The sequence below is a fragment of the Podarcis bocagei genome, assembly GCF_964188305.1.
Source record: "Podarcis bocagei genome assembly, chromosome: 3".
NCBI lineage: Eukaryota > Metazoa > Chordata > Lepidosauria > Squamata > Lacertidae > Podarcis > Podarcis bocagei.
In genome coordinates this window covers 105,697,013-105,720,051 of record NC_138127.1, presented here as the reverse complement: position 1 = coordinate 105,720,051, position 23,039 = coordinate 105,697,013, and the positions used below count along the sequence as shown (strand labels likewise).

At 48.1% G+C, this 23,039-nt stretch overlaps 1 protein-coding gene, 1 long non-coding RNA gene and 1 pseudogene across 3 annotated transcripts; 1 reads left to right on the top strand and 2 right to left on the bottom strand.

Moving 5' to 3' along the window:
* Positions 1–5,241: 5,241 nt before the first annotated feature.
* On the bottom strand, positions 5,242–16,455 carry LOC308583928 (uncharacterized protein). The gene is made up of 6 exons (XM_081188400.1): positions 16,261–16,455; positions 15,569–15,617; positions 14,901–14,949; positions 12,958–13,059; positions 10,950–11,446; positions 5,242–9,124 (listed from the first exon to the last, which is right to left on the bottom strand). Exons 1-6 carry the CDS (start codon positions 16,345–16,347, stop codon positions 5,394–5,396), a joined length of 4,515 nt encoding a protein of 1,504 aa, XP_081044526.1. The 5' UTR covers positions 16,348–16,455; the 3' UTR covers positions 5,242–5,393.
* Positions 16,456–19,795: 3,340 nt separating this feature from the next.
* LOC308583125 (small ribosomal subunit protein eS24 pseudogene) lies at positions 19,796–20,329 on the top strand (annotated as a pseudogene). Its single transcript has one exon. The product of its transcript is annotated as a small ribosomal subunit protein eS24 pseudogene (transcript).
* Positions 20,330–20,491: 162 nt separating this feature from the next.
* On the bottom strand, positions 20,492–22,485 carry LOC308582956. Its single transcript, XR_014005971.1, has 2 exons — positions 22,365–22,485; positions 20,492–20,758 (listed from the first exon to the last, which is right to left on the bottom strand). It is a non-coding gene; the product is annotated as an uncharacterized lncRNA (long non-coding RNA).
* Positions 22,486–23,039: the final 554 nt, after the last annotated feature.

Genomic DNA, 23,039 nt, shown 5'->3' with positions numbered 1-23,039 from the left:
TGGCTTGCTTTTCACTGGAACCTGCCTCCATCCATTCTTCTCTGACTAAGGGGACTCAGTGTGCCTTGGGGAGTTGGGGAGCAAAAGCCAACCCTGATTTCCTCCCCAAAACATTAGGAACATAGGTAGTTGCCTGATACAGAGTCAGACCTTTAGTCTATCTACATCAGTACTGTCCCCCACTGGCTGGCAGTAGCTCTCTGATATTTCAGACAGGGATTTTTCCCAGCCCTACCTGTAAATGTTTAGGACTGAACCTAGCATGTTCTGCCTGTAAGTCTTTGTGGTATAAGAACTTACAGACTTTAGCTACCATGGGGGGTGGACTGCAGGCAAACGGTGTGCTTCCTTAACTTACCATGATAAGATTCTTTCTTGCAGGGAGACAGGTGGTGGTTTTCATTCTTCAGCTAATCTGATTGGATTTGGACTCGGACAATGGGTGCATCTCCTGAGGGGCACCTCCTAAGGATGGCTGATAAGATTGCATTGCAAAAAGCCATGTCCTTTGCGCACGGCTTGCGATGCAACATCATTTCCATAGAGGCGACCGGTTTAACTCCTGTAGCAGCTAGGCCCATCAACCAGCTTCCTTGCTTTTATTGCAAAGCAGAAAAGACAACAACTTGGAGCCGTTAAAGAAAGACCCATATTGGAAGCTACTGAAATGGAACAGCTCTCAGCAGGGCCGTCTTACCCATAGGTGCTAGGGGTGTGGGGCACCTGGGTGCCGGGCTCTCAGGGGCGCCAGGCCGAGAGTCCGGGGCCCAAGAGTTGAGTTTGCGGAAGAGCCTGCCTGTCAGTTGGAGCGCCGCAACGGGCTCTTCTGGTGAGTTCAGGGGCGACTGAGCCAGCGAGATGCTGAGGTGGCCAGCTGGCTCCATCCTCCTGCACGCCTGGGACTGGGCAACTGGGGGTGGGCACCAGGCGAATCTTTGCACCCCAGCACCGCATATGCTTAAGACAGCCCTGGCTCTCATCTGGCACCCTGCCAATACTACAACAGGTCTGAGGGACAGTGGACCAGCCCCCTGCTGAAAAAGTTTGCTGACCCCTGGCTTAGTCCAGTACCCTGTTCTCGCAGTGGCTGAACAGTTGTTGGCATATCTCTCTCTCTCTCTCTCTCTCTAATTCATTATTACAAAACAAGTTACGTAGAACAGGGGTTGGCAAGGTTTACCTCGCCTGGGCTGGTTCACACCAGCAGAGATCCCTTCATGGGCCGGATGATATAGCGTGTTCTCCAATAAATAAGAGCACGTGTTGCAGCGTGGGCCGCCGGGCCAGGCCTCTGGTTGCCAGGCAGGTTAATAGTTGTTGCCTGGCATTGCGATTGGATAACCGGGTTGCTGGGGCAAATTGTATGTTGCAAATTGGGTGGGTGGGACCATAGTCTTTAAATATCAGTGCACTCTGGTTTCTCTTTCTCTTTGCAGAGTGCATCAGATCACCCGCCCGCCCGCCCTCTTTTCCGGTTGACCTTGCTTTGCCTGTCATGGGGTCGTCTGCTTTGGAACAGGGGCCTAGTAGGAATTTTGCCATTTGGTGATTGGCTGTGCCATTTGGTTTTTGCCTACTACTCAGCAATTCGTCACAATTTGTAAGGTTGCGGTTAGGCATTGGTTATAATATGCTGGTGGTGGAGGGGTCAGGATAGGCTGTGCTTGCCCCTCCTATTGTGCTGAAGGGAATTCCGTTAAAGGAATCCTGGGGCTTGCCATGAGTTCGTCCAATCCCTGTCATGGGACCAGGGCCGCCCAATCCCTGTCATGGGAATCCTTGTCATAGGACCGGGCCGGCAAGCTTTCGGGGAGCTGCTGGGGTGAGCGGCGTGGGTCCGACGCTTAGCTCAAATGACCCCCAAGTGAGACTTTCCATTCTACTGGCTACCAATCGGACCTCGGGATGTCAGTTCTGTCCCAGGCGGGGGGACAGATAGTCATAACCAATGTCTAAACAACCACTCACTGATTTTGTATTTTAATAAAGTTGTGGCCAAAATAGTGCCCAAAAAACCAAAACTAAATTACGTGTTATGTGTGAAGTTATTTGAGGGGTGGCCTGGGGACCTACACACGCAAATACAGAACAATAATTATACATACTTTATCAAGCTTCTGAGAAAAATACAAAACATTAAGCAAAGACTGAGTTAAGCATTTGAAAAATCTATTGAAACCAGACATTATAAGTTCATGTTAGGCTGGGTAGTTCACAAGTCTCTGTGGCTTTGTTTAATGTTTTGTATTTTTCTCAGAAGGTTGATAAAGTAGGTGAAGAGGTGTTCCTAAGAAAGGCAGCCTCTCCTCCACAAATTTACCCACTCCTCTTTTAAAGCCATCCAGGTGGGTGGCCATCCCTGTCTCCAGTGGCAGTGAGTTCCAAAGTTTGACCATGCGCCGAGGGAAGAAGTACTATCTTGTATCTGCCCTGCGTCTTCCAACGTGCAGTTTCACTGGATGTCCATGTGTTCTAGAGTTGGGGGGGGGGAGGAGATTTTCTCTATCTGTGTAGACCAACAACATCTTGAGGGCCACAGGTTCCCCATCCCTGGTCCAAGATTAAGGTCCTCCAGAACTTCTCTGCCTCAGTGAAAGTTGTTTGTGCAGGATGTTTCAGATGAGAGAGACACCTAGTGGCCACATGGAAGTGCATCACATTTGAATGCCACTCTCGGTTTGGAATGTGACCAGGGTTCATTTCATTTATTTAATCGGTATACTCTCTTTCAACTGTAGATCTCAGGGCAGTTGACAACATTAAGATGCAAGATAAAAACACAAAATACATAAATAAATAAAATTTATAAATAAATATAAATAAAATAAATATATGATATAAATATGATATAAATAAAATTTATTATTATTATTATTATTATTATTATTATTATTATTATTATTATTATTATTATTAAAACAAGAAAAAAACAAAACAAAGCCACAAACCAATACGCCCCCTCCACAAACACATTTAAAAGGATATAGGATGTTAGCCAAAAGCTAATACAGAGGAATATAGAGAATATAAAGATTTGATGGATTCTGAAAGAACTTAAGGGAAATAATAATAATAATAATAATAATAATAATAATAATAATAATTATTATTATTATTATTATTATTATTATTATTATTATTTATACCCCGCCCTCCCCAGCCAAGGCCGGGCTCAGAGCGACTTACAAGCAATAATAAAAACAAGTTGAATGATTACAACTTAAAACCAAAATTAAAATACAACATTAAAATATTGAAACATTAAAATATTAAAATGCAGCCTCATCATAGGAGGAGAAAGGAAAAAGAAAGAGGGGGAGGGAATCAAATTGGCTCCAAGCCAAAGGCCAGGTGGAACAACTCTGTCTTACAGGCCCTGCGGAAAGAAATCAGATCCCACAGGGCCCTGGTCTCATGAGGCAGAGGGTTCCACCAGGCTGGAGCCAGTGTTGAAAAGGCCCTGGCTCTGGTTGAGGCTAATCTGACTTCCTTAGGGCCCGGGACCTCTAGGGTGTTGCTATTTATGGACCTTGAGGCTCTCCATGAGGCATACCGGGAGAGGCGGTCCCGTAGGTACAAGGGTCCTAGGCCGTGAAGGGCTTTAAAGGTCAAAACCAGCACCTTAAATCTGACCCTGTACTCTACCGGGAGCCAGTGCAGCTTGAAAATGATTGAAGAACGGATGTAAAAGTGAGCAAAATAACTAAGAGACGTATGGTGAATGCGGGTGGAAGTCTTTTATAGTATTTTAACTAGGATTTATATATTGTAATGTTTGAAGCATGAATTTGGTATTATTGGTTATGAAAAGTACTCTTTTTCCTTTTCTTTTATCTTTTTTATTTTCTTAGTCTGTATTTTGGAAAATATGTATATAAATGTGTTTACAGTGTTACGTATTGTTCTTTGTTTCTCTTTCTCTTTCTTTTCTTGTAATATTCAATAAAAACTAATAATAATAATAATAATAATAATAATAATAATAATAATAATAATAATAGATGTTAGCCAAAAGCCTGGTTGAAGAGGAGCGTTTCTGCCTTGCTCCTAAGGTGTATAATGAAGGGACCAGGTGAACTTCCGTGAGGAGAGCATTCCACAGATTGGGAGCCACTGCAGAAAAGGCCCTTTCTTTTGTTGCCACCCTCCAGACCTGTCATGGAGGAGGCACAGGAAGGAGGGCTTCAGATGATGATCTCAGGGTCCAGGCAAGTTCATATGGAGTGAGGCAGTCCTTGAGGTATTGCTGTCCTGAGCCACTGAGAATAGCTGGGCGCTTCTCCCTGTGGGGCAGTGTTTCACAAACGTGGGTTTCCAGCTGCTTTTGGACTACAAGTCCCATCATCCCTAGCTAGCAGGACCAGTGGCCAGGGATGATGGGAATTGTAGCCCAAAACCAGCTGGGGATTCAAGTTTGGGAAACCCTGGCCTAGACAACTAGATTGGTGTGTGTAATCCAGAGCTGTAGAAGCGACTGTGTTTTCTTTGAAAATAGAGAGTTAACTGTCTGCTGCGTGCATTCTGGGAAGGACTCCTGACACCAGGGGAATAAATCCTTTTGCATTATAATTAGGGATGCGGGGGGGGGGGGAATCTACTTCAGTTAGCATTCAAATGCAAACTTGCCTACTTCACACTTTCTGAAACAATACAGCCAAGTGAAATGCAGAGATCCCTTGAATTTTGCATGTCAGCTGAGTTTTGCAACGCAGTTCTCCAGCCAGGTAATGTGTACAAACATGTATTTCTTATGGCAAAGTGTACATAAAAATGCATATATGACTGAAAATAACATATAAAAGTGTATTAGAAGGAAATACTAAAATAAAGCATGTACAGTGGTATCTCGGGTTAAGAACTTAATTCATTCCGGAGGTCCGTTCTTAACCTGGAACTGTTCTTAACCTGAAGCACCGCTTTAGCTAATGGGGCCTCCTGCTGCTGCTGCGCCACCGGAGCACAATTTCTGTTCTCATCCTGAATCAAAGTTCTTAACCCGAGGTACTATTTCTGGGTTCGCGGAGTCTGTAACCTGAAGTGTCTGTAACCTGAAGCGTGTGTAACCCGAGGTACCACTGTATTGGGCAAAATTGCAGAGAGAAAAACACAATTAAAATTTGATGAATTTTCACGTGCAAATGTTGAGAGCTGAACTTAAGGTAGGAGAAACAAGAAACCAAGAGAAACCAAAAACTGACAGATTCACTCATCCCTACTTGTAAGACATACCTTTCCAGAGCCTCAAATGCAACATATTTATTTTATAAATATGAACATGCTGCCCCCTTGTGATATAAGTATTCCTCAATCAGCACCAGGTAGTTTGGCCTCCACTGAGTCATTTATGGTGCTCCAGCAAAGCCTTAGCAGGTTGGGAGAAAAGGAGCAGCTGCTCATTTGCTGGCAAGGAACCACACTTTCTTAGTGGGTGCCCTTTTGGGAAGGGGACACCCTGCTTTCCTGGTGGTCCCAGGAGACTCCTTCTTGGGGCAGGCTTTTCCTGTTTCCCCGGTTCTCTTGAAGGATGCCGGAGGGACGACCTGCTTTGTCGGGGCCATCCCTGCATTCACAGAGGGTACGAAAGAGGGTTTTTGGACGACAACGAGCCCTGATTTCTGGGGGCCCCCAAAGGCTGGTGTGGTGGGATAGGCTGCGGGCTTCCTGGAGGCTGCCCCCTTCCTAGGGGCATCTCCCAACTGGGAGGAAGGTTGCCTGGAAGGTCTTGGGGGCTGCACATGAGGAGAACACTTGACGTTTCCTGAGCTGCTAGGCTTCACGCGGCAGATGGGGGAAGCCTGCCCCAGAGGGGCGGCTGCTGCGGTTGCTGCTTGGGTAGCCGGAAAACCCAACGCTTTGGGGTTTGCTGAAGTGGCCCGTGTAGAGCGCTTCCGGGAAGAATCCTTGACTGGCGGAGTCCCCAGTCTTCTATGAGCGCCAGCTGCAGCCCGATTTTCGGGGGGCTGGACCAGTTTCTCCTTGTTTCCTCGAATGCGGGTCCAGGCCTGCTTGATGACATGCAGCATCCTTTTCACAGGGTTCCTCGAGGGCTTCTCTGTCGTGGGTACTTCCTTCGGGCCCCTGCCTGGATGGTGTCCTGCTTGCGGATGCCCCTGCTGGAGTTGGCGCTCCAAGCTGGGTGGTGGGAGGCACTTGCCCTTGCCCGCCAGCTTCTTGCCAAGGCTCACCTGGACTGAGGAGGAGGTGGCCTCGATTTGGGTCCCCATTTGCAGATGCTGTACCATCACTCCAGAAGGCTTGCAAGGGGCCCTGGGGCCCGGGTTGGCTGGGATGCCCTCTTTGATGCTGCCACCGCCGCCACCACATCGCTCTGGGGGCTGCTCCTGCGACTTTCCCTCCTCTGCCGTCTCTGGCAGGCCCCACTTCCTGGCGTGGATCTTGTTGATCTTCAGGTGGAAGTCTAGGCCCATCAGCACATTCCCGTTGCGCACCGTCAGCCGCGGGAAGATGTGCAGGAGCGGGTCCTGCTGAGTGCGGGGGTGAGAGCACATGGCGCTGCAGCTCCCGCACTGCCGGCACACCGGGTACTCTGCCCGCAGCTCCCCGTGGCCCATCTCGAGGCCTTGCGCCAGGCTGAGCCGCAGGTCCTCCACTGTCTGCTCCACACTCAGGGAGGCAAGGATGGAGCGGCTCAGCTGCTGGCGGGAGGGCAGCTCACGGAGTGCCTGGGCGCTTGGGGACAGCTTGGCCACAGTCGTCCCACTGCTGTTGCCTTGAAACGGCAGCACTGCTTTCGGAGCTGCCACTTGGCTCGTGGGCAGTGGGCTGGCCGGTAACTTGGTAGCTGGTCCGAATTCCCTCCCCTCCCTAGCTTCAGGCTTCAGCATGGCTCGGGCTGTGCTTTCTCTCTCCTCAGAAATGGAGAGTGTCGCATAGGGGACCTCCGGGGCAGGTCTCTGTGAGGAGGACTTGGTTTGCTCTAATGTCCTGCTGCCCTTCTCAGACGACAAGAGTGGCTTTGCCCTTCTCAGAGGACAAGAGTGGCCTCCTTCTCCATCTTGTTGCAAAGCACCTTGGCATTCATGCCCAGGATCTGTGGCAATCAGCACCTGCCCAGGTGCGCTGGCCTTTGCTATAGCAAAAGGTTCCTTGGGGAGGTTCTCCTCCAAGCTCACTGTGTAGCCCATCAGTTGGGGTGGATCTTCACGGGACATGTCCTTTCTCCTGTGCATGTCGTCCAGGGTGTTTTCTCCTCCTGCTTGGCGGCTTCTTACTTCCCAAGGACTCTCAGCTGAGTCCATCCCATGGAAAGGTTCACCCTTGCTTTGGTTCTCCAGGATGCTGCCATGGCTGATGAGTCTGTTATCCATGGGGTTGTGAGGCTCACCCCCAGCTGCAAGGCTCTTTCTTACATGGTCCATAGGAGTGTCAGTCCTTGCAGAGCAGGGACTGTCTTCTGCCTTTTGAACAAGACTCTTTCCCTCTCTGCCTCTGCCTGCACTGCTTTCTAGTGTGTGTTGGACAGAACGGGAGAAAGGGAGGGGTGGCGGTTGGTGGCACTCCATTGAGGTGTGGGGTGTGAATTCTCGCACGGGGGCCTCCATTTGCTCTGACAGCTGGATTTCCTTCTTGGAGGAAAAGTGAGGCGCAGGATGTGGACCTTCCTCTATCAAGGGTTGGGGTTCAGATTCTTGCACGGGGGCCTTCACTTTTTCTGACAACTCGATTTCCTTCTTGGAAGAAGAATGGGGTGCCCTTGAAGCTTGAGGTGCAGATTCCTGTGCGGGGACCATCATTTTCTCTGCCCTCCTGATTTCTAACTGTTGCAAGGCATCTTGTCCTGGGTTCAAAGGGAGCGTGACTCCAAGTGCCAGCTGGGCACTGCCAGGCTTTGCTACGGGCACAGGGTCCTTGGGAGAGATTCTGTGGTCTTTTAGATGGGATGCACCTTGGTGTGAAATGGCCTTCACCTTCCTGATGCTCTTGGAGGGCTGCCTCTGATTTTCTGTCCCAGTTTGACAGCTTTGGGCTTCCTTACTTCCAAGGCTCTCAGCTTGACCCATCATGCCTGAAGCCTTCACTTTCTTCTCTGGGGCACCAAGGACCCCTGGACTGCTTTTGCTGGTGAGGTGGTTGCTCCTGGGGCGCCTCGTTCTACCTCTGCTTACAAACCTGCTCCTTAGAGAACTCTCTGAAAAGCCTGATCTTGTGGGAGGCAGGGTGACCCTTTTCGCCACCCTGAATTCATTTCCTTCCTCTGCTCTTTTCTTGGGGGCTACCTGGACAGAGCTGCCCTTTTGGGAGAATGTAAAGGGAATGGGCTGGGGGGAACACCCCCTCACAGTTTGGGATGCAAGCCCCCTTGAGGGGGCCCTGGCTGGCTCAGACAGCTCCTCCTCTTCCTCCTCCTCCTCCTCCTCAACCCTCTGTGAGGGGCTACAGGAGTGTGCAGGTGATGGGGAGCGGGTGATCTGGCAGTCCAGGGAGTGAGTCAAAGGAGTGGGCTCCCCCCAGAGATTGTGCATCTGTTTCTTCTTCATGTTGAACTCCAAGTGCTGAGCGGTGTCTGGGCTGATGGCTGTGCAGGGACCACGGGGAGCTTGGTGGGCCTTGTGGGAATGAGGTTTGGGCAAGGCAGGCCTCTCCTTCCAAGATGTTCCTCCCCTTAGCATTATTGCCTCCAGAAGCTGGGCCCTGGTTTTCACACTAGTTGGACTGATGCTCATGGGCCCAGACTGCTTGCTTCTCTCCTTCTCAGCCCTCTGTGGGGGGCTTGAGGAGCGGGCTGGGGAAGGGGAGAGGGGAGCCTGACATGTCAGTTTGGCCAGGGACTTAGTCGAGGGGGTGGGCTCCCCCCAGAGCTCTGGGATCTGCTTCTTCTTCACATTGAAGTCCAAGCACTGGGTGGCATCTGACCCAAGTGCTGTGCAGGATCTACGGTGATGAAGCTGACCCCTTTGGGAAGGGTGTTTGGGCAAGGCAGGCCTCTCCTCCCAGGAAACTGCTCCCTCCGACATCATCTCCTCCAAAAGCTGGGCCGTGGCTTTCACATGAGCTTGTTTGGTGTTCCCTGAAGGTGAGAGCCTGTCCCGGATGCTGTCGGATGTGGGCAGAGCCAAAGGTTGACCAGAAGACACTCGGGAAGTTTGGGGGTTGCAGTTTGGACCTGAGAGAGAGGAGAGAGAAAAGCGGAAGTACTCAGAAACGGACCAGTTCTTTCTCCAGAATGTCACAACATCTCAGATAGATTGTCAAGGTGAGGATTCAGGGACCAGGGTAATCCTGACCTGTTAGAGCAGCGGTTCTCAACCTGTGGGTGCCCAGATGTTGTTGGACTACAACTCCCACCATCCCTGAGCTCTGGCCTTGCTAGCTAGGGGTGATGGGAGTTGTAGTTCAACAACATCTGGGGACCCACAGGTTGAGAAAAGCTGTGCTAGAGCATTTCAGTAGCAGTTGTTGAGGAGGGGTGTAGTTGTTTACCTGACCCCCTGTCACAAGTGTCACCAGGAAGAAGAAGGGAAGGAGGGAGGCAGCAGAGAAGGCAGAGTGATGAAAGCACACCAGCAGGGGTGCTGCATTGACTCTGCTGGTGCATTCACATTGCACCAACCTCCTCATTGCGCAGACAGGGGGACACCCCCCAGCCCCAGGCAAAACCCGAGTGGACTGAAAACTCCCAGGTAAGTCCCGCCCACTATTGTGTGGGCAGGGCGATCCCTCCCCTTACCTGGCCAACTCTCTCCTGGCAACGCCTCCCCAGCTGCGATTGGGTAACTGGCAGAGGTAGGCGGCTGCCTCCAGGTGTCCAGCTGGGGGGTGTGTGAATCCAGGCTGTACTGCCGGGAGCCGCATGGGATTAGGGGGGGCTGTGTGCAACTGTACAAAAGGTGCCCCCCCATTTGATGTGGGGAGTGGTCATTGTCTCACATCTCTTTCTCCTGGTTGGTTACAGTGACACAGGTGATGGGAAGGCAGACAAACCTTGTTGCCTCTTCCCACTGACCCCTATGGAGGAGAACTATGGGGTACCAACCCAAATCTCCCTCCCCCATGCCCCAAGGTGGGTAATGATTTTGGGGGAAATTGAATTGTGGGGGCAGTGATCTGTGTTTACTGGGTAAGTTTTAATTTAGGGTAACACGTTTATTTGTGTTGGCTTGTTCATGTTTTTAATGAATGGAGACAATGGAAAGCAAATAGAACTGATTTGGAGTAGAATCTGTGGGGAAACAACATCTTTACAATCAGAATGTACCTTTTACATTGCGTTGAGTTGCTTCATGGGAAGTGATTCACAAATGGAGATGAATAAATAACTTGGCATGTGCAAATTTGTCTCTATGGTCATCACTCGCTGTGACCCAAATGAGCAGTTTCAGAAAATAACGCTGTTTGATGTTTCATTTAAACTTTCGTATTTGTATGGGTTTTGAATTGTGCAATTGCTTTGAGACATTTTATGTAGTGAGAAATGAACAAGTGCAATTGCCACCACTACCATCAACAGCAACTTGTGACTCAGGCCAGAGGGTTCTGGGTTCAAGTCTCACTCCTTTGGGAAGCAGTTTTCTCTTAGAATGACAGGGGGAGGGGGAGAGCTTACAACATGGCCAGTTCCCCTGTCCAGGAATGTTCCATGTGTGTCGAAGGCAGAGATGCTTGGAAGATCTACAACCTTCCTCAATGATGTGCAGAAGAGTACAGTGGTACCTTGGGTTACAGATGCTTCAGGTTATGTGTTTTCGGGTTGCGCACAGCGCTGAACCCGGAAGTACCGGAACGGGTTACTTCCGGGTTTTGGCGCTCTCGCATGCGCAAAAGTACTAAATTGTGCTTTGTGCATGCGCAGAAGCACCAAATTGCGATCTGTGCATGCGCAGACGCAGCACTGAGGCTTGCAAACGTGCCTCCCGCATGGATCACATTCGCAACCCAAGGTTCCACTGTATTTAGTGAAAATGGGGGTGAGAATGGGGCCTGTTACTCACAGCTTGAGGGCCTGGGCACAACAGCGAACATTTCCCATGAACTGCTGCGCTGAACTTCTTCCTGATCGCTCAGAGGCTGATGTCTCTCCCACTTGCTCAAAGCTTCCTCTCTGCTTCTTCTGCTGGAGATGCTGTCAAAGTCAGTTTCGCTGGTGACCTCAGATGCTTGCTGGAGGTTTGGTGCACCAGGGATCAGTTCGTTCAGGGACTCCCAGTTGGGCGTCGGCTCCCCCCACAACTCCTGAAGCACCTTCCGGCAGATGTTGAACTGAGCAGGCTGGTGGGACATGGGGTCTCTGTGGAGTTCCTCGAGGCCAGCTCCACAGGGTCTGTGAAGCAGTGGTGAGTACCGGCCATCTTCCTCTGGGGCGGATGGTGAGGAGGTGAGGGGCGTGTCTGGGAGGCTTATTACATCATCGCTTGATGAGGACAAAGACCAATTGCTGCTGATGGTCGTGAGGGAGCCCAAGGAGGTGCTGGAGAGACTAGACAGGACTCTAATGGGCAGAAACACACACAAACAGATATGAGAATTATGGCTCTGTGGAATACAGTAAATCAGGTCTGTGGGGAACCTTTGGTACACCAGATGTTGATGAACTACAAGTCCCATAATCATTGGCCATTCGCCATGTTTGCTGGAGCTGATGGGATGTGTAGTTCGGCAACTGGAGGGCCACACGTTCCTCACCTCTGCAGTAAATAAAAGAGAGAGGAGCAACTCCTTCTGGGTGTTGCTTTTGCAGTTCCCCAACTAAAGAATGTGTACAAAAACATATATATTAAGGAGAAAATGTGCATGAAGATGTACATAATAGTGGAAAATAACATTGCAGAAATGCATTATATCAGGGGAAATTGCTTGCAGAAATGTTTATGTTAGCCAAAAGCATGAACAACAATGTGTATTTTAGAAACGTATTTATTAGAAATATCAAGTATTCGAATGGCTGTCACATGGAAGGTGGAGCAAGATTCAAACTTCAAAGAAGGAGATTCCCACTAAACACCAGGAAGACCAATCCGGTAGCAAGAGGTGTTTGACAGTGGAAAAGACTCAGAAGGTGATGGATTTTCCTTCATTGGAGGTTTTTAAACAGAGGTTGGGTGATCATCAGCCAGGGATCCTTTAGCTATAATTTCTGCATTGCAGTGGGTTGGACTAGATGACCCTTGAAGTCTCTTCCAACTCTAGTGTAGTATGACTGGCATGCTTTGGTTTGTCTATTGGTTAGGGAGGTGCAAATTAGGCAAGGCCCTTCACGGCTTAGGACCCTCGTACCTACGGGACCGCCTCTCCCGATATGCCCCACGGAGGACCTTAAGGTCCATATATAGCAACACCCTAGAGGTCTGGGGCCCTAAGGAAGTCAGATTAGCCTCAACCAGGGCCAGGGCCTTTTCAACACTGGCTGTGGCCTGGTGGAACACTTGTTTCATGAGACCAGGGCCCTGCAGTATCTGATTTCTTTCCTCAGGGCCTGTAAGACAGAGTTGTTCCGACTAGCCTTTGGCTTGGAATCAACTTGATCCCCTCCCCCTCTTTCTTTTTTCCTTTCTCCTTTTGTGTTGGAACTCCTATTTGGGAACTTCCCTGGCATTTTTCTGGCCCAAGTAGGACTAGTCTGGATAGTTGGCTTTGGTGAAGACTTGACATTTTCATCCCCCCAAAAGTTTTTGAGTTCCTACTGAAATGAGGCTGCATTTTAATGTTGTATTTTAATCTTGTTTTTATGTTGTATTTCAATCAATTGTTTTTATACCTGGTGTCAGCTGCCCTGAGCCCAGTCTTGGCTGGGGAGGGCGGGGTATAAATAAAATTATTATTATTATTATTATTATTATTATTATTATTATTATTATTATTAAAATGCAGCAATTCCCCCTCCTTTCCCAATTCCTAGTTGGAAGTTTGAGCCATGGATCTCCCCACATCATACCTATTTTGCACCCCAGACCCTGTTGCTCTCCCTCTCTCTCCCTCCTTCTCCACTGTCCACTGACTTACGAGTCCAGATCCATCTCCAACTCCTTTGGTTGGGGTGAGTTGTTCACTTCTGTAGAGCTCAGTCTGCACTCCAAGGTCAGGATCTCAGTTGGCTCTGGAAGCCTGGGGGGAAGGAGACAGGCTGGCTAAGGATTCTTTGGTAGTCAGTTCAGCTGTCAAAACCTGATGGGAACTGAGCATGGCCAGACTGGAATGCCTGGACTGCATCATCAGAAACAGATTGGACTTCTTTTAATTTGGTGTTAATGCAAGATCATAAGAAGAGCCTTGCTGGATCAGGCCAGTAGACCATCTAGTCCAGCATCCTGTTCTCACAGCAGCCAACCAGATGTCTGTGGGAAGTCCACCAGAAGGACCTGAGTACAAGAGCTCTCTCCCCTCCTGTGGTTTCCAGCAACTGGTGTTCAGAAGCATGTTGCCTCTGGCAGTGAAGTTAGAACATGCCCATCAGGTCAGTCGCCACTGAGATGATAATGAAGCTTCCTTGCACAGCACACAAGGGCATGAAGGCTAACCGCAGGGGTGGATTGAAGGACAATGTGTTCTCCTCAGTATCCTATAGGGCAGTGGTGCTCAACCTGTGGGTCCCCAGATGTTGTTGGACTACAACTCCCATCATCCCTGACAACTTGTCATGCTGGCTAGGAATGATGGGAGTTGTAGTCCAACAACATCTGGGGACCCACAGGTTGAGAACCACTGCTATAGGGCAAGGACAGTCAGAAGAGAGCTTTCTGGGTGGTTTGCGGTAGATAAAAAAAAAAGCATATGCAGGAAATGGACTTCAAATGGAAGTCAGTGTGAAGAGAGCCAATGTGGTGTAGTGGTTAAGAGCTGTAGACTCGTAATCTGGTGAACCAGGTTCGCTTCCCTGCTCCTCCACCTGCAGCTGCTGGGTGACCTTGGGCCAGTCACACTTCTCTGAAGTCTCTCAGCCCCACTCACCTCACAGAGTGTTTGTTGTGGGGGAGGAAGGGAAAGGAGAATGTTAGCCGCTTTGAGACTCCCTAGGGTAGTGATAAAGCGGGATATCAAATCCAAGTCGGGGATGAATCTTAGAGTAAGTTGCAGGCAGCTATAGGCACTTGTGGTGGACATGTCCCAAAGTGACAACTTTTTGAGGACAAGTGTTAAATGAAATAAGTAAAATTACTCATCAGCGTGTCAGGAAGTCTCCAGAGCTTGAGCTACTAAATTTATACAGTGGTACCTCGGGTTACATATGCTTCAGGTTACATACACTTCAGGTTACAGACTCCGCTAACCCAGAAATATTACCTTGGGTTAAGAACTTTGCTTCAGGATGAGAACAGAAATCATGGCGCAGTGGCAGCAGGAGGCCCCATTAGCTAAAGTGGTGCTTCAGGTTAAGAACAGTTTCAAGTTAAGAACAGATCTCCAGAATGAATTAAGTTCTTAACCTGAGGTACCACTGTATTTAAATGAGAAGCTGAACTGGATTTCTCCTAGTGGCTGTCAGCATGGTTATAGTCACATTCTGGAAGGATTTAAATGGTGTAAATTTGAGTGCTTGGCACATCGCCTTTACAAAAAAGTTGATTCACAAAGTAAGACTGACAAGAGGAACAAAGTACAAATATATATTTGTGGAAGAACAGCGGTGGTTCATTTCATTTACAAATTCTCCAGGAAACCCAAAGACCAGTTCCAAAGATTTATACTAACTTGTGGATCGCTTAATCGGAATGTGTTTTACAGATGTATGTTATAAGTTGTGTATTTACAGAAATACTGGTTTTCATAATGTATTTTGGAGAGTCTCTGGAGAAATAAGTAAATAAAAATTAAATACACAAAGGAAAGTGTTTCACAGCTACAGGACATTCACCTCTCCTCCAAATATGGTGGGACCTAATGGTTTGGGACAGCAAGGAGGGTGCTACAGAGGGCAGTGGGAGAAAGGGAAACTGGCTACCACTTACTTCTTTGCGCTGCTCGCTTTGCTTTCTTTCTGAAAGAATCCGTGGCAGGCTGAAAGCAAGAGACAGAGAAGCTTGTGAAGGCCAACAATCCAAGTCTACCTTCCATAGCTGTCAACCATCCCTTATTTGGCGGGAAACTCCCTTATCCCAGCGCCATTTCCCGCTGCTGTCCCTTATTGATGATGTCCCTTAAATTTCCCGGGTTTCAGAGCAAGCAGCTCCTCTACCTCCCTCCCTGCCGGCCAGGGAGGAGGGAGGCTCCAACTGTGTTGCTTGGCTGCGTTGTTCACCCAATAAGGAGCCTAAGAACGACTGGGGGGTGGAGCTTGCATGCTTTGTGCCAATCAAGTCAGCTGCGTTTCCTGGGGACTCGCCTTTGCTCAGCACTTCCCAGCGGAGAAGTGACGGTGGTTTTCCTTGCTGCATCCCCTTTGCTGGCTTGCTGCGCTGTGGGAACCACCACTTGAGGCTTCGTTTGGCTGCTGGCTGGGCTTTCTGCCTTTGGCTTGGAGGGGCTTAGAAGTTGAACATACCTGTGCCTGGAAAATCTCTTATTTTGTCTGCTGATCCCTTATTTTTGAGGCTGCTGGTCCCTTATTTTCAAATCTGTAAGTTGACAGCTATGCTACCTTCCCCAAAGAGACTAAAGGAATAGACTGACTGCTCACCAATCCATGTCTCATGAAGCTTTAGCCACCTGGTCCTGGGGCTACAAGCCTGTTGCACAAGAGGTAAAAAGGAGACAGCATTGGGTAGGTGAACAACAAAGTTTAAGTAAGTTGTAGCCTTTTCTGTACATCTGAGATCTCACCCAGTGCCACCAGGCCCCGCCCCCGATATGCTAAGCCACACCCTTTATCTCCCAGACTCCACCCCTGCATGTCCCACACAAGTCCTCAGTAAACCTTGTCAATGGAGGCAGCTCAGTGACACAAAGTGTCTTCTGTCAGCTTTGGTCGTGAACCTATGTGGACGGGGATAGCATGGTTTCTGTTGTGTATGCTCTAGTAACCTACAAGTTAGATGATTGTAATGTGTTGTACGCAGGACTTCCATTGATGATGGTTCAAAAACAGCAACCAAGGATAGATTGTTTACTATGACAAGAAGTCATGGGCATGTAATCCCAGTTCTGGGCTTGCTGCACTTGCTGCCCATTCATTTCTCTACAGCAGCGGTTCTCAACCTGTGGGTCCCCAGATGTTGTTGGACTAGCTAGGGGTGTTGCTAGCTAGGAGTGATGGGAGTTGTAGTTCAAGAAAATCTGGGGACCCACAGGTTGAGAAAGGCTGCTCTACAGGGACCCTGAAGTTAGGCTGGAAGGCTCCTCTGTGATCCTCCGCTGAGGAGAGTCTCTTACCCACAAGGCTGCAGCCACCCAGAAGACCCAGAGAGTGATGAAGATCAAGAGCTGTATCAGCTCGAAGGCCCAGTGACACCAGCTCATTTCCGGCAGGAAGAAAAAACTGCCTGTTGACCTGGAGAGCAAGAGTACTTCCTGAGCCCAGCCAGGCGTCCCCTTCTTGGAGTCACGCCCACATCACAAAGGCCCACCAGCTCCTTGGACCAGAGTGGTGGTGATGACGGGGGCTCTGTGAACACTGGCCAGACATCACAATGAGCCTGGAGTAGCCTCCTGCCTGCTCTGAGCAAGTGAACTTGTCGGGCAGCCACACAGAGCTGGCCCTATCCTTGGGCAGAGGGAGGCACCTTCCTTGGGCAGCACAGAATCATAGAACTCTAGAGTCGGAAAGGACCGCTAGAGTCATCAAGTTCAACCCCCTGCAATGCAGGAATCTCAGCTAAAGCATCCCTGATAGATGGCCTTCCAACCTCTGCTTAAAAACCTCCAAGGAAGCAGAGTCTACCACCACCCAAGGGAGACTATTAAGTAGTGGGTGGACATAGCAGACGACACAGAGATTTCTCCAAGTTGTTCTTTATAAGTAAGCTGGAACTGAACTGAACTGAACAGCTCAGCCGGCCTGCTTTTATAGACAGTCGGCTGTCAACATTGTAACAACAACAACCCAGGGTTCCCCGCCTAAATTAACTGACGTGGAACTGAGTGAAAACTATACAGTGGTACCTCGGGTTAAGTACTTAATTCGTTCCGGAGGTCCGTTCTTAACCTGAAACTGTTCTTAACCTGAAGCACCACTTTAGCTAATGGGGCCTCCCGCTGCCGCTGTGCCGCCGGAGCACAATTTCTGTTCTCATCCTGAAGCAAAGTTCTTAACCCGAGGTACTATTTCTGAGTTAGAGGAGTCTGTAACCTGAAGCGTATGTAACCTGAAGCACATGTAACCCGAGGTACCACTGTATACACGATACTCCTGGTGGCCAGGGTGAGAACTTCAATACATAACAGAGACCTTTCCACTGTCGAACAGCTCTTGCTATCAGAACGTTTTTCTGTATGTTTGGTCAGAATGTTCTTTCTTCTAACTTGAAGCCATTGGTTACCCTCCAGAGCAGGAGAAAACAAGCTTGTACCCTCTTCCATGTGACTGCCCTTGAGATATTTGAAGATGGCTATCTTACCTCCCCTCAGTTTCCTCTTTTCCAGGCTAAACATACCCAGCTCCTTCAACTGTTCCTCATAAGGCTTGGTTTATCTGCTCAGATGCTGGGGGTTGCTGGGCAGCGCCTTACTTTTGTTGTTGTTAAAAATTTTCAAGATAAGAATAGGCAGTGCCAATGAGGTGTTGGCGAACAGGGCATCTTCCACCCCCCTAAGTTAGCTTGCCCCCCACCCACTACCTGCACTGAAGTAAGATGGAGCGAGCTCCCATTGCTCTGTCTCAGCTCCTGCCAACCTAGCAGTTTGAAAGCATACCAGTGCAAGTAGATAAATAGGTACCACTGTGGCAGGAAGGTGAACGACATTTCCGTGCGCTCTGGCACTCGTCACAGTCCTCCGTGCACCAGTAGCTGTTTAGTCCTGCTGGCCACATGAAAATGTGGACAAATGCTGGCTCCCTTGGTCTGAAAAGCGAGATGAGCGCCGCACCCCATAGTCGCCTTTGACTAGACTTAACCATCCAGGGGTCCTTTACTTGACTTTAACTAAAGGGAACAATGTAAGGATACGAGAAGAGCCTGGCTGCTGGAGGAATGTGGACAGTGTTCTTCCACACACACGGAAGTCCAAAATGACCCAGGATCTCCCCCAAAAACAAACAATTAGCAGCTCTACACTCCCACACTGGCAAATGCATAGGGCCACTTTTCATGGATGCTAAATGTATGGTGGCTTGTGTGAATCATGGCATGGTAGAGATGGAAGTATCCTGCATGTTAGACCCAGAGGCATCCTAAACCGTTTGAAGGTACAGCTCTCCTTCCAGGAGGAGAAAGAGGGAGTGTGTATGCCAATCTCTGCTTTGAGAGGAGGAGGGTTGCTAGGCTGAATGGGACTTCCCTCTCCTCCCAGTTCTTTCCCTTTGCCTGTCCCTTAGCCATGGTGGGCCTACAGAGGGGGAGGTCTCCCTATTGGTGAGTGGCAGAAAAGCAGAACACAGAGAGAGGGGGCACTCTTCTTCCTGTCCCTTGTCTGGAATGCACGGTGTGGTGTAGTGGTTCGAGTTGTCTTTGTCCATGGCGTTTTCTTGGCAGGGATACTGGAGTTAGAGTCAGCATCTTAAAAAGCAGAAAGCAGAGACATCACCTTGCCAACAAAGGCTCGTATAGTTAAAACTATGGTTCTCCCAGTAGTGATGTATGGAAGTGAGAGCTGGACCATAAAGAAGGCTGAGCGCCGAAGAATTTATGCTTTTGAATTATGGTGCTGGAGGAGACTCTTGAGAGTCCCATGGACTGCAAGAAGATCAAACCTATCCATTCTGAAGGAAATCAGCCCTGAGTGCTCACTGGAAGGACAGATCGTGAAGCTGAGGCTCCAATATTTTGGCCACCTCATGAGAAGAGAAGACTCCCTAGGAAAGACCCTGATGTTGGGAAAGATGGAGGGCACAAGGAGAAGGGGACGACAGAGCACGAGATGGTTGGACAGTGTTCTTGAAGCTACCAACATGAGTCTGACCAAACTGCGGGAGGCAGTGGAAGACAGGAGTGCCTGGCGTGCTCTGGTCCTTGGGGTCACAAAGAGTCAGACACGACTAAACGACTAAACAACAACAAGTGGTTAGAGTGTGGGACTCAGGACCTGGGAGATCATTGTTCAAATCCCACTCAAGCCGTGAAGCTCACTGGGGGACCTTGGGTCAGCCACTGTCATGCAGCTTAGCCTAACTCACAGGGTTGTTGTGAGGGGAGGATTGGGGAAGAAGAGGAGAAGCACACATAAATACGGATGTAATAATATAGAAATACATGGCAGTGGCCTGAGTACTCTGCCCTCCCATCAAATATCTCAGCCTTTCGCCCATGCATTGAAGGCTCTGCAGGGTTATTGAGGGGCAAATTTGCCAATTTTAGACCCTCCCAGCTTCTCATTTTACCAGGCATAAGATCAGTTCTCCACATTCCCACATCAGGTGTTTTTTTAAGTGCTCACATCGATTCGTTTCAGGGCAAATTTCTCCCATTATAGACAATTTTGCCAATATACACTTTTTGGGGTGGTTGGTTCCTCCCAGTATAATGCCACCTTCATTCATCTGTGCAGTTGCACTCACACTTTACCAAGCATGTGTGTGTTTTTTGGTACACATTATTTGGCTGGGGAAATTGCATTGCAAAATTCAGAGAAGTGCAAATTTCAAAGGACGGCTGTGTTTTCGTTCCTTTATAGTTTTAGAAAGTACGAATTGGATAAGTTTCCTTTTAAATTCTGAATTGAAATTTTCCTCCACCCCCACTGCAGGGTCACAATATACCTAAAAAACAAACAAACCATACTAGTGTATGTCCTGACAAACAAAATGGGGACTAGAGGCCTTTTGCCGGAGACGCCGCCAAGATGAACAACACTGTCACCATCCGAACAAGGAAGTTCATGACCCATAGGCTGCTTCAGCATAAGCAGATGGTGATAGATGTTCTTCATCCTGGAAAGGCCACTGTTCCCAAAACTGAAACCCACGAAAAGTTGGCCAAAATGTACAAGACAACCCCAGATGTCATTTTCATCTTTGGCTTCAGGACTCATTTTGGAGGTGGGAAGACAACAAGCTTTGCCATGATCTACGATTCCCTCGACTATGCAGGGAAAAATGAACCAAAGCACAGACTAGCCAGGCATGGTCTGTATGAAAAGAAAAAGACTTCAAGGAAACAGGGTAAAGAACGTAAGAACAGGAAGAAGAAAGTCAGAGGAACAGCTAAAGCAAATGTTGGTGCTGGCAAGAAGTGAGCCAGCAGTGGATTTTAACAGAAATTAAATTATCCTGGCAGAAAATATATGGAGATTGTACTGTTGTGTTGCATTCCGGTCAAATAAATTCTGTGAAAACTCAAAAAAAAAAGGGGGGGGGACTAGAGTGTTCAACTGGGTTCTGCAAGAGCAGGGTTCAAATTTTCACTTGGCCATGAAGCTCACTCTCAGCCTAACCTACCTCACAGGGGTGTTGTGAGGATGAAGTGGGGATGAGAACTATCTAATAGCACCAAAGAGAGAACTGGACTGCTTGCATATTGAATAACATTTATTGATTCATTGGAAGGGATTCTTCTTCTTAACAACGGAAGAAGGCCCTTGCAGCTGATCGGGGCTCCTCACACGCCTCTTCCTTCAAACGGAGTGCAGCACTTGTTTCTTGTTTTGTTCGGACAGTTGTTGTTGTGGAACACAAGGCCCGAGGGACACCGGGACTGAACATCAAGGCAGTATCCCCGGCCTTCGTTGCAGATAACGACTTGCGCCAAATTCTTCACTACTTCCCCCTGTCTGTGCGCTGCGTACAAAGAGTTGGTGATGGAGAAGCCTTTAGGATTCGGTTATCATCAGGAAAATATACAAAACAGGGCTGCTGATTTTCTCTTTTGAATGTTTTAAAGAGTTGCTTTTAACTTTTTCCGGATAATTTTATTCTTTTATTCCCCGGGTAAACCACTTGGAGGTTCTCCCCCACATCAAGTGGTGAATAAATATTATGAAATAAACAATAAACATAGAAATAACTAGTTACAGGTAGGTAGCCGTGTTGCTTTGCCGTAGTTGAAACAAAATAAAAAATTCCTTCCAGTTGCACCTTAGAGACCAACAAAGTTTGTTATTGGTATGAGCTTTCATGTGCATGCACCCTTCTTCAGATACACTTCGCATGTGCACAAAAGCTTATACCAGTAACAAACTTCGTTGGTCTCTAAGGTACTACTGGAAGGATTTTTTTAAATAGAAATAACTAAATGAAGACCCAGGACATTAAAAGTCCAGCATATTAAAAACAGCATCAATGTGCCTGGAATGTATTTATCCGCTAGTCTGATTCATAAAGCGACACATCGCTTTCCCCTTCAGCATAAACCAAGCCCTGTCTCTGCACCCCCAGATGAAGACCCATACCTGAGAGCTGGAGCTCAGGGTTTTAAATCATGAGCAAACATTCACACTTGTGCATATGGGCGACTCATTGGATATCTCTCACTCTTACAACGTATTGTGTTAACACCACAGTTGGATGGAAGAGTTCAGAAGCGACATCTGCTTGTGACTGAAATCTTCCTGTGGATTGGCAGTCATTAGCTTTCAGGGTTGCCATATGTCCTCTTTTCCCAGGACACGTCCTCTTTTTCATGGGTAGAGTCGTCATAACGATCCATAGTTAAAAGTAGAAGTCGGCAAATGTGTCCTCTTTTTTTGCTCTTCAAAATATGGCAATCCTAGCAGTACCTGACTGACTCCAGCTACAAAAGCTGAGGCTGCTGAAAAGGCCAGAGACCATATTGGCAGAGATTCCAGGAAGACCTGTCCTCTGCCTTACAGACCTTTTCCACCTGGCCTGGGAGGGCAGGACCTGGACTGAGTCCAGCTACAAAAGCTAAGGTTGCTGAGGTATTGTCTGGAGAGGGTTGTTGGGGGTGGTTGTTGCTGTTATTATTATTTTTATATCTTTATTTTAGATCAAATGATTTATGTGGAAATTGTTCAATTTGGTTCTGTACTTTTTGATGTTTTGCTTATTGTTTATGACTACATTAAAACATCAAATAGCATCAGAGACGCATAGAATTGTATAGCTGGGAGGGACCCCGAGGGTCAAATAAAGCAAGCCAGGAAAAAATCAAATATATAGTATACATTCAAAACAATATAATTAAACTAAAATATTAACTTAAAGATTTCAAAACAAAACATTGCAAAAGAGGCCCACTGTAGAATGCACATGCAATGCAGCAAAGTTAGCAAAAAAACTTAAACATTTCAAAAGTCAGCATTATTGAAGGAAGTAAAATACGAAATGCACATTTAAAGCAGCGTGATGAACTAGAGCACAAAATATTGTCATAAGCATAGGAAACGTACCTTAAGCATAAGAATAATCAGAACTGCTCTCTTACCTGCAATAGTACTGAAGACAAGAACAACCTGTACAGCTAGACTGAGGTAAGGAAACATCATGGCTGGAGTTTTCTCTGAGTTTTATCTGATGGCCAGAGGAAAGAGACTCTAAGGCACAGGGAAGGCAACTTTGCATGCAGCTAGGAGGTTCCCTCTATTTATAAAGTTGCAGTGCCCACGCAATGTTGAAAGAAAACTATATGTTTCTGCATCGGAGCAGGGAATATTGCAAGCAGGTATTCCTTGCAACTTTGCCTTTCGACATCGGAACAACGAATATCTCCCTCACATCTATTTTCTCCTAAGTATATTTAATTTCGGGTGGCGCTGTGGGTTAAACCACAGAGCCTAGGACTTGCCAATTAGAAGGTTGACAGTTCAAATCCCCACGACGGGGTGAGCTCCCGTTGCTCGGTCCCTGCTCCTGCCAATTTAGCAGTTCGAAAGCACCTCAAAGTGCAAGTAGATAAATAGGTACAGCTCTGGTGGGAAGGTAAACGGCATTTCCGTGCGCTACTCTGGTTCGCCAAAAGCAGCTTAGTCATGCTGGCCACATGACCCAGAAACTGTTCGCCGGCTCCCTCGGCCAGTAAAGCGAGATGAGCTCCGCAACCCCCAGAGTCGGTCACGACTGGACCTAATGGTCAGGGGTTCCTTTACCTTTATATTTAATT

Excerpts from the sequence above, each read along its gene's own strand:
- LOC308583928 (XM_081188400.1), bottom strand. The coding sequence starts at position 16,347 with ATGAGCTGGTGTCACTGGGCCTTCGAGCTGATACAGCTCTTGATCTTC. Across the intron at positions 15,618-16,260 it reads GGGTGGCTGCAGCCTTGTGG|GCTTGTAGCCCCAGGACCAG; the intron begins GTAAGAGACTCT and ends CTTGTGCAACAG. Across the intron at positions 11,447-12,957 it reads TTGGAGATGGATCTGGACTC|AGTCCTGTCTAGTCTCTCCA; the intron begins GTAAGTCAGTGG and ends TCTGCCCATTAG.